General features: G+C 44.8%; 1 protein-coding gene across 1 annotated transcript in view; it reads right to left on the reverse strand.

The window, feature by feature from the left end:
• The window catches only part of LOC144792914 (uncharacterized), a 53902-nt gene extending 41328 nt beyond the window's left edge, over window positions 1-12574 (reverse strand). The window contains exons 1-4 of the mRNA XM_078668116.1: window positions 12479-12574; window positions 6621-6715; window positions 4461-4543; window positions 2697-2757 (exon numbers count right to left, since the gene is read on the reverse strand). Of these exons, the coding sequence (XP_078524242.1) occupies window positions 2697-2757; window positions 4461-4472 (73 nt within the window). The 5' untranslated portion in view covers window positions 4473-4543; window positions 6621-6715; window positions 12479-12574. The remainder of the gene's footprint in view (window positions 1-2696; window positions 2758-4460; window positions 4544-6620; window positions 6716-12478) is intronic.
• Window positions 12575-17114: the final 4540 nt, after the last annotated feature.

Genomic DNA, 17114 nt, shown 5'->3' on the forward strand with positions numbered 1-17114 from the left:
TTTGAGTCAGGATGGGTGATGGGGGACCATGCATGGTCCATTCAACTCATCTATGTTAGACTTCAGATACAGCTGAACATTGTTCATGTTATGTGACTATGCGTGTGAATTTATGATAAGGTTTTTTTTTACCCAGGTATGGTGCAGCTGTTTGTGACTTTTGTATCAAATATAACAGATCAATATATATAGATTTAGAAGGCACTGCTATAGCAGGCTCTTTTAATTTGCCCATGTAGCAAATCACTGCATTTTGTTAGTGAGGCTTAAAGTAAAGTAAAGTCCACATTTGTAAAGCGCACAATCACCCGTAAGGGTCTCTAGGCGCTGGGGGCCGTCGGGAAGATTAAGCGAGCTATTGCCCAGAGTCACATGGTGCTGGGCTAACCTGCCGCCGGAGCCGGGGATCGAACCGTGGTCCCCAGATTCCAGCGTCAGTCGCCCTGGCCGCGGCGCCACACCTCTCCCACCTTACAAGTTGTGTTCCTGCTCCTATGCTCCCCATTGGAATGTATTTTCTCCAGGTCACTATTTTGGACAATAACTTCTGAAGCTATTTGCCACATTAATGAAAGTTCTAAAATGTCAGCATTTTTGGTGGCCCAGCCTACAACTGTTCATTTTGCTTTATATTTCTGGGGTTAGGTATCTCCTATCCACAGCCTAGGAGTTCTGTAAAAATGTGTCCGTACTGAACAAAGATTCCATTTGTGAGCGAGCCCAGGCTTCTTCTTTTGCCATCAGCATACACTGTCCCTCGGTCTCTGTGAGCCAGGTACTTCCAAAGACACCTGCCATCTAACGTAGCTCTGCGGCCACCAGCAGCATTTGGCTGCACATTTTCACAGCCCACACTACACTTGATCATCTTTATTGTCCTCATAAGGATTTGGGGGGCCCTGGGTAAGACATAATTTGAGGGCATCTGTACAGTACAAATTTGAAATGTATTACCCATGTCCTACTATTTCAATCCTGCTTGATGCCAAACAATACTAAATCATATGTCACACTATAACAGGAGCACACAATAACAGATTAAATATGTCCTGACTGGGATCCCAAAAGTCCTTAAAATGACTCAAAAGAGTCAGTAGTAGCATGAGGTAGAGAGTTTTAATAGAGAAACAGAATAATCAAAGATCAAATAGTGAGAAAGTTCACTTTCCATGGGGCCTCTTGGAAGGTGGGGGCCCTGGGCAATTGCCTAATTTGCCTATGCCTTAAAACGTCTTTGACCATCTTGCCTGGTGATCCAGTGGCCTCCAAGCCTACCATGCACATGCCATAAGGCTCCAATAATTTGTCAGTGCTGTGTTTGGTTGTTGAATGACCATTCTACCGAGGTGGTGCCAGGATTTGAAACACAGCCAGTTCCTCCCACAACAATGACTGTGGCCCAACACGCTCAGAAATGAAATACTAAATGATCAATGCCGGCGCCATACATTGTAACATTGAGTGACTGCTGCCTCCATATCCGCATGTACTTGAATATTGAGGGGTTGATTCACCTGCATTTCACATACTATAGTATTACATAATAGCTTCAAGGACAGTGTGTTCTGTGCTGAAAATTTACTTTTTACAGAAATCCCTTCATTTCATTAAAACTATAAACAATCAAAGAACTCACACAAAGGGGAAAACTCAGGGGCAGATTTACAAGAAAGTGACCCAGGGGCATAATATCAAGGACCGGTGTTAAAATTATCGCCGTTTTATCGGCAGGAAACTGCAGATAAAACAGCGATAATGGGCTTGATAATACGCCCTTGTTAATTCCCATTGAAGCCCATGTTCTGGTATTAACATGGGCTTCTATGGGTATTAACAAGGGCATATTATAAAGCCCATTATCGCCGTTTTATCGGCAGTTTCCTGCCGATAAAATGGCGATAATTTTAACACTGGTCCTTGATAATATGCCCCTCAGTGCCTAATGCAAGCCACATTGAGTCACTTTCAAAGCACAGGGATGCAACATATTTACAACAATATGTCGCATCTCAGTGCTTCCCTCTGCGCTGGCGTACAAACTGCTGCCGTGACCCGTGCGTCGTGGGGAGATTGTTTTTGTTCAGGAAGGGTTCCCTTCCTGCACAAAAACAATCTGAAATGCAGTTTTTCAACTTCTATGTGTGCTGCATTAGCACCCATAGAAGTTGAAAAACTGCATTGTTTCAATGATTGTTGATGTGCCGGAAGGGAACCCTTCCTGTACATAAACAATCATTAGAGGTGATTTCCTCTTTCTATGTGTGCTGCAAAATACAGCACACATAGAAAGAGGAAAAGAAAACGAGGAGAAATTAATAAATTTCTCCTTGTTGCGCCTCCCTACGCCTCCGCTGGGGAGGCGTAGAATTCACACTCATTTCCAGATTTATGATTCCTTGTGAATCTGAAAATGTGTCTGGTTCCATGGGTGCTGCGTGTGAACACCCATAGCAACACCCATGGAAAGTCCCTTTCATGCAAAGTGCTGCGTGTAAAGGGGTCATATTTACAAGGACAAGGAAAGTCACACAGGGTGGCTTTTCCTGTCCTTGTAAATATGGAGCGTTACCATGCGCCACCGGTACAACACAAAAAATGACGAACCGGTGTGTCAAGGGGCTTTTAAATCTGCCCCTCAGAGTACATTTATGTCTAGTGGCATGAGGTAATGAGCGGTTTTGCTTTCGACCACTTACCTCCCTCAGGGTCTGGTCTGCAGCAGCAGATTACTGCCCTCAGGCGGGCTCGCATGCGGAACTACAAGAGAAACAGAAAGAATCATTTGGTCTTTCTCTCTAAAACCAGATATCACCATTTCATCATATTGATATACAATGTTACACCCTGTGCCGCTCAGCCATTTTCTTGTTGAAATGTAGTAGCTAACTACTGAAGGGAATCCGCTATATTCAAATGCCATGGTCGGGGTACAGTCGGAACACTGTGGTCTAAACCATGAGTGTTCCAACTCCGCTAGATCTACAGCACATGCCTTAACCACACATATGCCCTAAGCACGCATATGTGTGGTTAAGACAATATGCATACTAACTGCTGCCTGCTCCGGACAGAAGCAAGAAGACCTTGCAGGAAGCGGTGAGTTTATTTGCGCTGGGTGTAGTTTTGGGCTGGGGGTTGTTTTGTTGTAGTTTAGTAGGCTGGTGGGGTTGGGGTAGTTTTATAAGCTGGGGGTGAGTCAGATTTTGTTTTGCCGGCTGGAGGGGGTGGGTCGGGTTGGTTTGGTTTGTTGGCTGGTGGGTGGGTCAGGAGTAGTTTTGTGGGCTGGGGTTGATTCGTTGTTGTTTCACGTTCTATGAGCCTCCTCGGTGAGCTGCCCTATATCTCCCTCCTGCCTTGAAGGGGAAGTAAATTGTTTCACCAAGTGTAACTCTTTCACTTCACATTGAGCCTGTAGTAGAGCGAGCTCGAAACATGATGTTTGTACAACTATGGGAAAGAGATCACACCCCTACTTTTTTTTGAAGAAACTAAATTGATTGTCAACAAAATTGAGAACATCTCAAATGACAACTCTTTTCATGAAAGTGAAAACTTAGTAGGCACTATAATTTGCTCACTACTTATCCTCCCAAACTTTTAAACTAACATTGTAAGTTGGGAAGAAACCGCGGGGCAGATCTAAAAGAAACTAACGCAACGCGATGAAGCAAGTCATTTTGCTGTGCTGCACTGCGTTAGTTTCAAAGCACAGGGATGCAACATATTTACAACAGTATGTTGCATCTCTCTGCTTCCCCTTGCGCTGGCACACAAACAGCTGCCATACGCTGGCGCAGGCATCCTTGCACAGTGGTGCAAGGATGCCTGTGTCATGGGGAGATTGTTCTTGTGCAGGAAGGGGCACCTTCTGACATTCTGACACATTTCCAGATTTACAATTTCTTGTAAATCTGGAAATGCATCAGTGGACATGGGTGTTGTGTGGGAACACCCATATCAACACCCATATCAACACCCATGTCCCGCCCCTAACACGCAAAGTGTTGCATGAACTGGGGCGATACTTACGAGCACAGGTTAAGTCACGCAGAATGACTTTACCTGTGCTTGTAAATATCACTCAGCAGGCTACGCCACAAGTGCCTCATGCAACTAGATGCACCGCGGCACATGGGGATTGTAAATCTGCTCCCATATATTTAGGTCCGATCATTTCTCAGTCATCAAACAAAAACATAGTTCAAAGGTCACTACAAAAACTCTTCTCGCTCCCTGTGTTTTTAGTAGGTGACACTATATTGTTTCCTCTCCTGTTTTAAAAAATTGCATGTCTTATGTTTTACCTATGTTCAGCTGCAGCTTCTTTTAGAATCTGGACTTAACATGTGAATTTTCACTCAAATAGCAGTACTCATCTCTATTTCAGAAACACAAACCCTGATAATGACAATTAAGCATAATACCTCATTTACACTTACAGGCATGAAATCAAAACTCACATTGTTGGACATCCTGAATTGAGTAAAATTCAAATTTCTACTGTGGTTGATGGTGCTCACTCAACTAGACTGTAGACAATTAACTAGGAATCAAGAAAGAAAAGGAATGAGTTGAGTCAAGAACTTCAGTTGTAACAATAATTTTAGAGCAAAGGATTCCATAAGCTGTGAAAGTCGGAGATCAGTGGTATAGCCTCCCATAGTAGGAAACAGTATACAATATATGCTTTATAAACACTGGAGATTCAAGACGGGTCTGTGAACAACGACCTTATTTTTTAACATGAATAATTTCTGATGTCTAAAAGGGATTATAAGAGAAAGAACATTATCTCTATATCCAGGGTTCAGTTCAGGGGAGGTGAGAGGAGAAAAGAAAACTTGATTCTCACCTATGCTGTTGTTATACTAAATCCCCAAATACCAAAATATTTCAATATCATTTTGCCAAATAGAATGAGAAAACACCTTCACTGCACTGTGCTGTACAACAGAATTCCTCACTTCTCATCCCTAAAACCCAGACCTTAAGTTACTGTTTCCATAAAAGGATTGGCCTATATCAGAAACTGTGGGGATTCACATTTTCATCAAGTAACACTTCCTTTCTATAAGTGACTACTAAAAAATTGTCTAGACTTGGGATGAAACATGTTGGCCCTACGGAACCTTGTAAATGATTTTTAACTATCCATAGTGCTTTTGTTACATGGAATCAGCTTCATTTTGCTATATGAGAATAATGCCCTAAAACATCACCTGCTTGTGACACAACTATTCTCTGTCTACTACAGCATCATTGTTTAAACATATTTCTGGTTGCTTTTCAAGTTTCAAGTTATATGTATTAGTATGAAGGAAATAGATGGTAAGAACAGCTCAAGATGGCACCTAGGCTGTTCAAAAAGCCTTTAAAATTACCTAATCAGCTAATTTATAAGTTACTGGAGTAAGTATGTAGATGAATCAAAATAAGGAATGGGCAGGTCTCTTGGAGGGATTGTAGTTGGTATAAGAGACTTGTAGGGGAGCATTACACTCCTCCTGTTCGCAGAATGGATGTGTGGGTGACAGTGATATTTTATGAATGCAGGATACCCAGTGCCCCCTGTAATAGATTATGTGTGTGTGTATATCTTTGAACTGGATGTGAGGACATATGTATTGTGAGAGTTCAATGAGTCGGAGTTGGAGGGTGGAGTTAGAGGGTGGAGTTGGAGTTGGAGGGTGGAGTTGGAGGGTGGAGTTGGAGGGTGGAGTTGGAGATGGAGGGTGGAGTTGGAGGGTGGATTTGGAGGGTGGCGTTGGAGTTGGAGTTGGAGGGTGGAGTTGGAGTTGGAGCGTGCAGTTGGAGTTGTAGGGTCCTATTGGCTATGGCAATGCTTGTTGGTAGCAATCAAGGACAGTGCTGTTGTGGTGCTGAGTGATGATGTGGTTGGGCTGAGTGCTGTGGCGGTGCATTTATAGTGATGTGGTGGTGTCCCAGAGTGAATTGGTGGTGTCCCAGAGTGATGTAGTGGTGTCCCTGAGTAATGTGGTGGTGTCCCTGAGTGATGTGGTGGTGTCCCCGAGTGATGTGGTGGTGTCCCTGAGTGATGTGGTGGTATTCCCAGAGTGATGTGGTGGTGTCCCTGAGTGATGTGGTGGTGTCCATGAGTGATGTGGTGGTGTTCCTGAGTGATGTGGTGGTGTCCCTGAGTGATGTGGTGGTGCCCCTGAGTGATGTGGTGGTGCCCCTGAGTGATGTGGTGGTGTCCCTGAGGGATGTGGTGGTGTTCCTGTTAGGGGTGCTCATGCAGCCATCACTTAATTCCAAACATGTTAAATCCAGTGCTGTCAAACCTTCTGTATTTCTGTAATTATTGGCTTATAATTATTGCTAGTTGCAGTTAGCAATACTTGTTGGTTTTTTGACTATTGTTGAAATCTCTGCTGGTTCTTGTGTTGCATGCGCGGGTGGGGCTCCACGTGCGGCGCGTGCCTAATTATACCAACTCCCAAACCTAACTCTATAAATAGAGTGCTCGTTAGTGTGACGATGCTTCGCTTCTTTGGCATCCAGTCACAATGAGCGCTCCAGCCTCATTCTCCACGTTGCTGTCCGCTTACTTGCATCAAGAAGAGAAGAACAGAGCAAGCGGAACTGAACTCCCCACTTACCTGAATTCCAATCCTTCACGACGTCCAGGCCTTCCAGCAGCAATCCTCCGTGATCTTCCTCTGGAGATTCCGGAACCTGTACTTCCTTCCCGAACCTTTAAACCGGAACAAAAGAGAAGAAGACAGTAAGCTTAACGTTGCCTAGCAACTCTCGGTATTCTTTTCTAGGGGCGTTTTAAAAGCGGAAGGAACTTTTACTTATGTATGCATCTTTATGTAACGACTTTTGAATGCGCAATCGTTGCAATACGATTAGAAGACTTTAGACATTTAAACAATTTAGAATCTAGTCGCTTTGCTTGTGACCAAGACTGAGAAACAACAAGCATAAGCCAACTCAAATGTTAGATTCACTTGTAGAGTTAATACTGTGTGCATTAGTAATCTGAAAGCGAAAACGGTTGAACAATAAGCATTGGTAAGAGTAAATCCGATCACAGGACATTGACTAAACAAGCACAGAACAATGCAATAACTCATGTGTGAGACAACACAAAAGGAGTGTAAATTGATAATTGTGAGCTTTGAAATTGTTAAAGAAAAAAGCAGTTAATATGCTAATAGATCGTTAGGGTGCTTGTGTTTTGTTTTATTTTTGAATATTTTCCAGATTGAATATAGAACCCCTATTGCTGCAGATCTCCCTGGGTCTTCAGGTATGTGCATGCATTATTGAGTGTTCATCTAATACTAACACTACTGACTCAGTTCATGTTAATAGATCTAAAGATAGTGCAGATTCACTGATGTTAAGTGTTTCTTAACACTGAAGGAGTAAAGTCATTCAAGCAGTACTCCAGACCTAATGAAGTGAAAGCAAGGGCTGATTACTCAAATGTGTGTATTTAAAGGGTTCTGTGAATTATAGAAAAGATTTGAATTGTTTGAACTCTATTTACAACTTGTCTTTGGGTTTCTTGAATTAAGAAGTTATTGTGAAGATTCTCGGCCCAAAACACTTCCAAGAGGAATGACATCTGGACGAAGACCAGTGTTATTTGTTTGTTTCTCTCTCCACTTCCCCTTTCCCTTTCGGTTAAGTGTACTCATCAAGAGTTAATATCCTTGCTGGGTTTACTTGACTGTGAGGGGGTTGGGACATTACATCACCAAGAAGGAAACATCTGGAGCGCCTCGTCTGATTGCGCAACAGAAAGCGAAGCCACCCTTGTTTCCTTGTTGGTTTTGTCTGTCCCACTATGGATAATTCCCAGTTAACCCAGTTAGTGCATAAACTTAATGAAGAAATGGAGGAGTTACGGTTAGAAAATCAATCTCTTAGACAAGAATTAGATAAAACTAGTAGTGGGTTCACTACTTGGAGGGATACATCTGAGCAAAGAAAACCCATTTTAAGTCCCCCTAAGTTCGGAATATCGTTTAATCCCCAACGATCATTTGAAGGTCTACTGATCAACCCGTACAGGTAACTGTTGTAGCTCCAAGCATGGTTCCATTACCCAATCCCGAACGATTCTCTGGCGAATGTAGTAAGTACTCTACATTCATGAGTCAATGCCAGTTACACTTTTTGTGCAAATCTCAAGTTTTTGATTCAGACTCAGCGAAAGTGGCCTTTATAATTTCTTATCTAGGGGGGTGGCAGCAAATTGGGCTATGCCCTTAGTCGACACTAATGACCCTCTGTTACACAATTTGCAGAATTTCAAGAGCGCAATGTCAAATCTTTTCGCTAAACATATGTTTATTCAAGCATCAGACAACGAACTTCTTAGTCTTTGTCAGGGTTCCAAAGACCTTATCACCTATATCACTACCTTTAATAGAGTTTTGGCTGAAACTCACTGGCCAGAGGATAAGAAAGTTTACCTATTTTATCGGGGTTTAAAGGACGATTTAAAAGACTCTTTAGCTCATATTGTCAATTTACCCGAAGACTTCGCAGAGTTTCAAGACTTAGTAGACAAGCTTGACCATAGATTAGGTGAACGCAGAAGTGAGAGACCTAGAGGGGACATTCAGAATTTACATTTCAAATCTGACAGGAAGGAAGCTGAGGATAAAACCTCTGCGGTGGAACCAATACAGATTGGGGGGTTGAAAGGTCCACTATCTCCTGAAGAAAAAGAACAAAGACGCAAAGGGAATTTGTGTCTTTACTGCGGAAAACCTGGTCACTTTGCTAAAGATCGTTCAGTAAGACCGGTTAAGAAAAAGGCCTTGCTAATTGAAACAAACCCTCAAATTCCGTCGGAAAACTAGATCTCCCTGGGAAATATGAGATCGTTTCTCCGGGAATAGTCTCTAAGATCTCTCAATATGCTAGTAATGTTGTCACTCGAGTTCCCAAACATTTCACCATTCAAGTAATATTTATTCTATCTACACAACAAAGACATAGTATACCGGTGCTCATAGACTCAGGAGCTACAGGAAACTTTTTTGATTTAGAATTAGCAAGAAAATGACAACTTACTCAAATACCCAAAAAGTAACCAGAACCTGTTAGAGCAGTAGATGGGTCAGCGTTATCCTCTGGGTTAATTCGATTTCATACCGAACGACTGACAATAGTGGCGGACAATGGTCATACCGAAAGCACAGTGTTTGACCTCATTGATACTCCCACCTTTGGAGTCATTCTAGGAATTCCGTGGCTTGAGTTACACAATCCAAAAATTGATTGGATCAAACGTACAGTCTCTTTAGAATCTTCTAACTGTAAACTACATTGCTATCAGGAAGTCAAAGATCCATCAATGCCTCTTTATTGTGCAGCTATCGAGAACCCACTTTTCCCTAAAGAGTATCAGCACTACTTAGATGTATTTGATCCTGTTAAGACCACAACATTGCCTCCCCACAGGGTCTACGATTGTCGAATCGCTCTAATTCCTGGGGCAGTACTACCCTGTAGTAGAATTTACGCCCTGACAGAACCTGAGAGCGAGTATCTAAGAAAATATCTGGATGAACTATTGGAACTTGGATTCATCCGTCATTCTACTTCACCAGTCTCCTCGCCTCTCTTCTTCGTGGCTAAGAAGACTGGCGATCTGAGAGCCTGTATTGATTATCGCGCTGTCAATAAGGCGACAATCAAGAACAGATACCCTTTACCGCTAATTCCGGTATTACTCAATCAGGTTAAAGGCTCCACTTTGTACACCAAATTAGATCTGCGAGGTGCTTACCACTTAATTCGAGTAAAAGAAGGTGACGAGTGGAAGACCGCCTTCCGAATCAAGTTTGGAATCTTTGAATATACCGTGATGCCGTTTGGGCTTTGTAATGCTCCAGCGGCATTTCAATATTTCATTAATGAAGTTTTACAAGACCTATTGGATGTTTGTTGTATTGTTTACATCGATTACATCTTAATTTACTCTAAAAACACAGAGGAACATGTGCAACACCTCCGATCTGTTTTACAAAAATTAAGAGACAATTCGTTGTATGTGAAGTTTCAAAAATGTGTTTTCAATACAACGAAAGTGGAGTTCTTGGGATACTGGTTATCTCCTGAAGGAATTCACATGGACAGTAAAAAGGTAGAAGCAATCTTAAATTGACCTGCACCAAATTCCATAAAAGATGTCAAAGAATTTTAGGATTTGCAAACTTTTATAGAAGGTTTATTTCAAAATCTTCTGACATAGTGACGCCAATCACTCAATTACTAAAAAAGGGACAGAAATTCCACTGGACGAAAGAGGCTGAATAAGCTTTTAATGGTTTAAAGAAAGCCTTTACTTCAGCGCCTATTCAGATACATCCTGATCCAGACAGACCCTATTTTGTTGAGGCGGATGCCTCACAAACCGCAATTGGTGGTGTCCTTATGCAAAAAAATCAGGAAACCGGGCACTTACATCCAATAGCCTTTCATTCTCGAAAATTACTATCAGCTGAGCAGATTTATACCATAGCTGCCCGTGAGCTATTGGCTATTAAGGAAGTTTTTCAGGAATGGAGGCATCATCTTTTAGGAGCTAAACACACTTTTACTATTTATTCAGATCACACAAACTAGCAGTTTTATTCTACAGTAAAGGCTTTTACTCCAAGACAGATGCAATGGTTACAATTCTTTAGTGAGTTTGATTTCTTGATTACCTACTGTCCAGGTAATAAACAACTGTTATCTGATACTTTGTCACGGTTGGTTTGTGATAAACATCAAGGCCAGAATAGAGAGTCACTGAGTATTATTCCTAATGAAAGAATAGTAGCAGAGATACATTCAGACACTTTCCTAGACTTAGTTAAGAAACAACTAGAAAAGATTGATTCTCATTTATGGCTGTCAAAAAAAGGATAACATGATATCCGAAGGTTTTTACTACCATAAGGACAAATTGTTCATTCCTACAAAGGAGTTACAGAATCAGGTTTTACAATGGAATCATGTCTCAGTCATGGCTGCTCATCCAGGAACTAATAAAACTCTAGAATTATGTCAAAGGTCCTTTTGGTGGGAGGGTATGATTTCTGATGTTCAACAACATGTGAAGGATTGTCCAGTATGTTCTCGTCAATAAGCTCTACATTCAGCCCCAATGGGACTGCTTCAACCAATGGAGCTTTCCCCACGCCCATGGCATACAATCAGTTTAGATTTTATAACAGATTTGCCGAAATCTAATGATTACACGACTATATTGGTTGTGGTAGATTTGCTGTCCAAAATGGGCCATTCATTCCTTTACGGAAAATGCTGACTGCAGTAGAGTTTTGTGATATCTTTTTGTCCAATATTGTTAAGTTACATGGACTTCCCAATAAGATTATTTCGGGCAGAGGCCCCCAATTTGTGTCAAGATTTTGGACACAAATTTGTAAACAACTTGAAATTGATCTAGCTTTGTCCTCATCATTCCATCCGCAGACATACGGCCAAACCGAAAAGGTAAATCAATACCTTGAACAGGGTCTACGTTGCTTATTATCTACTATGACTTCAAATTGGGACCAAGTTCTACCTTGGGCAGAATTTTCTTACAACACCTCACATACTGCTTTAGGATGTTCTCCCTTTTATTTCTTAACAGACCAACACCCTCGATCCCTTCCAGTAATCATACCAGAACAAAACCACTCAATGCCAGCAGTAATGGATAGATTAACTAAACTAGGAGACATTCAGGAAACAGTCAAGACTCATTGGGTTAAGAACAAGACTAAAATGAAAGTCTTGGCAGATAAGCATAGATTACCAGCCCCGCTGTATAAAACAGGTCAACTGGTTTGGTTATCCACTAGAAATATTCAAATAGAAGGTCCCAAAAAACTGAAACCAAGAAATTTAGGTCCCTTTGAAATTGAGAAAATCCTGAATCCAGTTACTGTAGGATTAATCCTTCCTGAAGATTATGCAATACATCCGGTATTCCATGTCTCCCTCTTGAAACCCTATGACCCCGAAACACGATCTGAAAATCCTCCACCTCCGGTGGTAGTCGGAGATCATCTGGAATATGAGGTAATGAAGATTCTAGACGCAAAACGTATATGAGGGCGTCTTCATTACCTCATTGATTGGAAAGGTTAGGATCCATCTGAAAGATCATGGGAACCGGAAGGTAATGTGCATTCCAAACATGTTAAATCCAGTGCTGTCAAACCTTCTGTATTTCTGTAATTATTGTCTTATAATGATAATGATTGCTAGTTGCAGTTAGCAATGCTTGTTGGTTTTTTGACTATTGTTGAAATTTCTGTTGGTTCTTGTGTTGCATGCGCGGGTGGGGCTCCACGTGCGTCGCATGCCTAACTATACCAACTGCCAAACCTGACTCTATAAATAGAGCGCTCCAGCCTCATTTTCCACGTTGCTGTCCGCTTACTTGCATCAAGAAGAGAAGAACAAAGCAAGCGGAACCGAACTCCCCACTTACCTGAATTCCAATCCTTCACGACGTCCAGGCCCTCCAGCAGCAATCCTCTGTGATCTTCCTCTGGAGATCCTGGAACCTGTACTTCCTTCCCGAACCTTTAAACCAGAACAAAAGAGAAGAAGACAGTAAGCTTAACGTTGCCTAGCAACTCTCGGTATTCTTTTCTAGGGGCGTTTTAAAAGCGGAAGGAACTTATACTTATGTATGCATCTTTATGTAACGAATTTTGAATGCGCAATCGTTGCAATACGATTAGAAGACTTTAGACATTTGAACAATTTAGAATCTAGTCGCTTTGCTTGTGACCAAGACTGAGAAACAACAAGCATGAGCCAACTCAAATGTTAGATTCACTTGTAGAGTTAATACTGTGTGCATTAGTAATCTGAAAGCAAAAACGGTTGAACAATAAGCATTGGTAAGAGTAAATCCGATCACAAGACATTGACTAAACAAGCCCAGAATAATGCAATAACTCATGTGTGAGACAACACAAAAGGAGTGTAAATTGATAATTGTGAGCTGTGAAATTGTTAAACAAAAAAGCAGTTAATATGCTAATAGATCGTTAGGGTGCTTGTGTTTTGTTTTATTTTTGAATATTTTCCAGATTGAATATAGAACCCCTATTGCTGCAGATCTTCCTGGGTCTTCAGGTATATGCATGCATTATTGAGTGTTCATCTAATACTAACACTACTGACTCAGTTCATGTTAATAGATCTAAAGATAGTGCAGATTCACTGATGTTAAGTGTTTCTTACCACTGAAGGAGTAAAGTCATTCAAGCAGTACTCCAGGCCTAATGAAGTGAAAGCAAGGGCCGATTACTCAAAGGTGTGTATTTAAAGGGTTCTGTGAATTATAGAAAAGATTTGAATTGTTTGAACTCTATTTACAACTTGTCTTTGGGTTTCTTGAATTAAGAAGTCACTGTGAAGATTCTTGGCCCAGAACACTTCCAAGAGGAACGACACCTGGACGAAGACCAGTGTTATTTGTTTGTTTCTCTCTCCACTTCCCCTTTCTCTTTCGGTTAAGTGTACTCATCAAGAGTTAATATCCTTGCTGGGTTCACTTGACTGTGAGGGGGTTGGGACATTACATCACCAAGAAGGAAACATCTGGAGTGCCTCGTCTAATTTTGCAACAGTTCCTGAGTGATGGAGGGAGGAGTTGGAGGGTGTTGTTGGAGTTGGAGGGTGGAGTTGGAGTTGGAGGGTGGAGTTGGAGGGTGGAGTTGAAGGGTGGAGTTGGAGGGTTGAGTTGGAGGTTGGAGGGTCGGTTGGAGGGTAGAGGTTGGAGTTGGAGGGCGGAGTTAGAGGGTGGAGTTGGAGTTAGAGGGTGGAGTTGGAGGGTGGAGTTGGAGGGTGGAGTTGGAGGATGGAGTTGAGTTTGGAGGGTGGAGTTGGAGGGTGGAGTTGGAGGGTGGAGTTGGAGTTGGAGGTTGGAGTTGGAGGTTGGAGTTAGAGGGTGGAGTTGGAGTTGGAGGGTGGTGTTGGAGGGTGGAGTTGGATTTGGAGGGTGGAGTTGGAGGGTGGAGTTGAAGGGTGGATGGTGGAGTTGAAGTTGGAGGTGGAGTTGGAGGATAGAGTTGGAGGGTGAAGTTGGAGTTGGAGGGTGGAGTTGGAGTTGGAGGGTGGAGTTGGAGGTTGGAGTTGGAGGGTGGAGTTGGAGGGTGGAGTGGGAGGGTGGAGTTGGAGTTGGAGGGAGGAGTTGGAGGGTGGAGATTGAGTTGGATTGTGGAGTTGGAGGGTGGAGTTACTGGGTGGAATTGGAGTGTGGAGGGAGGGTTGAAGGGTGGAGTTGCAGTTGGAGGGTAGAGTTGGAGTTGGAGGGTGTTGTTGGAGGGTGGAGTTGGAGGGTGGAGGTGGAGTTGGAGGGTGGAGTTGGAGTTGGAGGGTGGAGATGGAGGGTGGAGGGTGGAGGGTGGAGTTGGAATTGGAGGGTGGAGTTTGAGTTGGAGGGTGGAGTTGGAGGGTAGAATTCGAGTGTGGAGGATGGGTTGGAGGGTGGAGTTGAAGGGTGGATGGTGGAGTTGGAGTTGGAGGTGGAGTTGGAGGATAGAGTTGGAGGGTGGAGTTGGAGTTGGAGGGTGGAGTTGGAGTTGGAGGGTGGAGTTGGAGGTTGGAGTTGGAGGGTGGAGTTGGAGGGTGGAGTGGGAGGGTGGAGTTGGAGTTGGAGGGTGGAGTTGGAGGGTGGATTTGGAGGGTGGAGGGTGGAGTTGGAGTTGGAGGGTGGAGTTTGAGTTGGAGGGTGGAGTTGGAGGGTGGAGTTGGAGGCTGGAGTTGGAGGGTGGAATTGGAGTGTGGAGGGTGGGTTGGAGGGTAGAGTTGCAGTTGGAGGGTGGAGTTAGAGTTGGAGGGTGTTGTTGGAGGGTGGAGTTGGAGGGTGGAGGTGGAGGGTGGAGTTGGAGGGTGGAGTTGAAGGGTGCATTTGGAGTTGGAGGGTGGAGTTGGAGTTGGCAGGTGGAGTTGGAGGGTGGAGTTGGAGGGTGGAGTTGGAGGGTGGAGGTGGAGGGTAGTGTTGGAGGGTAAAGATGGAGGATGGAGTTAGAGGGTGGAGTTGGGGTTGGAGGGTGGAGTTGGAGGGTGGAGCTGGAGTTGGAGGGTGGAGTTGGAGTTGGAGTTGGAGGGTAGAGTTGGAGGGTGGAGTTGGAGGGTGGAGTTGGAGGGTGGAGTTAAAGGGTGGAGGGTGGAGTTGGAGTTGTATGGCGGAGTTGGAGGGTGGAGTTGGAGTTGGAGGGTGGAGTTGGAGGGTGGAGGTGGAGTTGGAGGGTGGAGTTGGAGGGTGGAGTTGGAGTTGGAGGGTGGAGTTGGAGTTGGAGGTGGAGTTGGAGTTGGAGGGTTGAGTTGGAGTTGGAGGTGGAGTTGGAGTTGGAGGATGGAGTTGGTGGGTGGAGTTGGAGTTGGAGTGTGGAGTTGGAGTGTGGAGTTGGAGGGTGGAGTTGGAGGGTGGAGGGTGGAGTTGGAGGGTGGAGTTGGAGGGTGGAGTTGAAGGGTGGAGTTGGAGGGTGGAGTTGGAGGGTGGAGTTAGAGGGTGGAGTTGGAGTTGGATGGTGGATTTGAAGGGTGAAATTGGAGTTGGAGGGTACAGTTGGAGTTGTAGGTTTGGAGTTGGAGTTGGAGGGTGGAGTTGGAGGGTGGAGTTGGAGGGTAGAGTTGGAGGGTGGAGTTGGAGTTGGAGGGTGGATTTGGAGTTGGAGTTGAAGGGTGGAGTTGGAGGGTGGAGCTGGAGTTGAAGGGTGGATTTGGAGGTGGAGGGTGGAGTTGGAGGTTGGAGTTGGAGGGTGGAGTTGGAGGTTGGAGTTGGAGGGTAAGTTGGAGTTGGAGGGTGGAGTTGGAGGGTGGAGTTGGAGGGTGGAGTTGGAGTTGGAGGATGGAGTTGGAGTTTGAGGGTGGAGTTGGAGTTGGAGGGTGGAGTTGGAGGGTGAAGTTGGAGTTGGAGGGTGGAGTTGGAGTTGGAGGTGGAGTTGGAGGGTGGAGTTGGAGGGTGGAGTTGGAGGGTGGAGTTGAAGGGTGGAGTTGAAGGGTGGAGTTGGTGGGTGGAGTTGGAGTTGGAGGGTGGAGTTGGAGGGTGGAGTTAAGGGTGGAGTTAGAGGGTAGAGTTGGAGTTGGATTGTGGTTTTTGAGGCTGTAGTTGGAGTTCGAGGGTGCAGTTGGAGTTGGAGGGTTGGAGTTGGAGTTGGAGGGTGGAGTTGGAGGATGGAGTTGGAGGGTGGAGTTGGAGGGTGGAGTTGGAGTTGGAGGGTGGAGTTGGAGGGTAGAGTTGGGAGGGTGGAGTTGGAGGGTGGAGTTGGAGTTGGAGGGTGGAGTTGGAGGTGGAGGGTGGAGTTGGAGGTTGGAGTTGGAGGGTGGAGTTGGAGGGTGGAGTTGGAGGTTGGAGTTGGAGGGTGGAGTTGGAGGTGGAGGGTGGAGTTGGAGGTTGGAGTTGGAGGGTGGAGTTGGAGGGTGGAGTTGGAGGTTGGAGTTGGAGGGTACGTTGGAGCTGGAGGGTGGAGTTGGAGGGTGGAGTTGGAGTTGGGAGGGTGGAGTTGGAGGGTAGAGTTGGAGGGTGGAGTTGGAGGGTGGAGGTGGAGTTGGAGGGTGGAGTTGGAGGTGGAGGGTGGAGTTGGAGGTTGGAGTTGGAGGGTGGAGTTGGAGGGTGGAGTTGGAGGTTGGAGTTGGAGGGTACGTTGGAGCTGGAGGGTGGAGTTGGAGGGTGGAGTTGGAGTTGGAGAATGGAGTTGGAGTTGGAGGATGGAGTTGGAGTTGGAGGGTGGAGTTGGAGTTGGAGTTGAAGGGTGGAGTTGGAGGGTGGAGTTGGAGTTGGAGGGTGGAGTTGGAGTTGGAAGGGTGGAGTTGGAGGGTGGAGTTGGAGTTGGAATTGGAGGGTGGAGTTGGAGGGTGGAGTTGGAGGGTGGAGTTGGAGTTGGAGGGTGGAGTTGGAGGGTGGAGTTGAATGGTGGAGGGTGGAGTTGGAGTTGGAGGGTGGAGTTGAGGGTGGAGTTGGAGGGTGGGGTTGGAGTTGGAGGGTGGAGTTGGAGGGTGGAGATGGAGGGTGGAGTTGGAGGGTGGAGTTGAAGGGTGGAGGGTGGAGTTGAAGTTGGAGGGTGGAGTTGGGAGTGTGGAGTGTTGAGGGTGGAGTGTGGAGTTGG

Source organism: Lissotriton helveticus, chromosome 11 (assembly GCF_964261635.1).
Source record: "Lissotriton helveticus chromosome 11, aLisHel1.1, whole genome shotgun sequence".
Classification (NCBI taxonomy): Eukaryota; Metazoa; Chordata; class Amphibia; order Caudata; family Salamandridae; genus Lissotriton; species Lissotriton helveticus.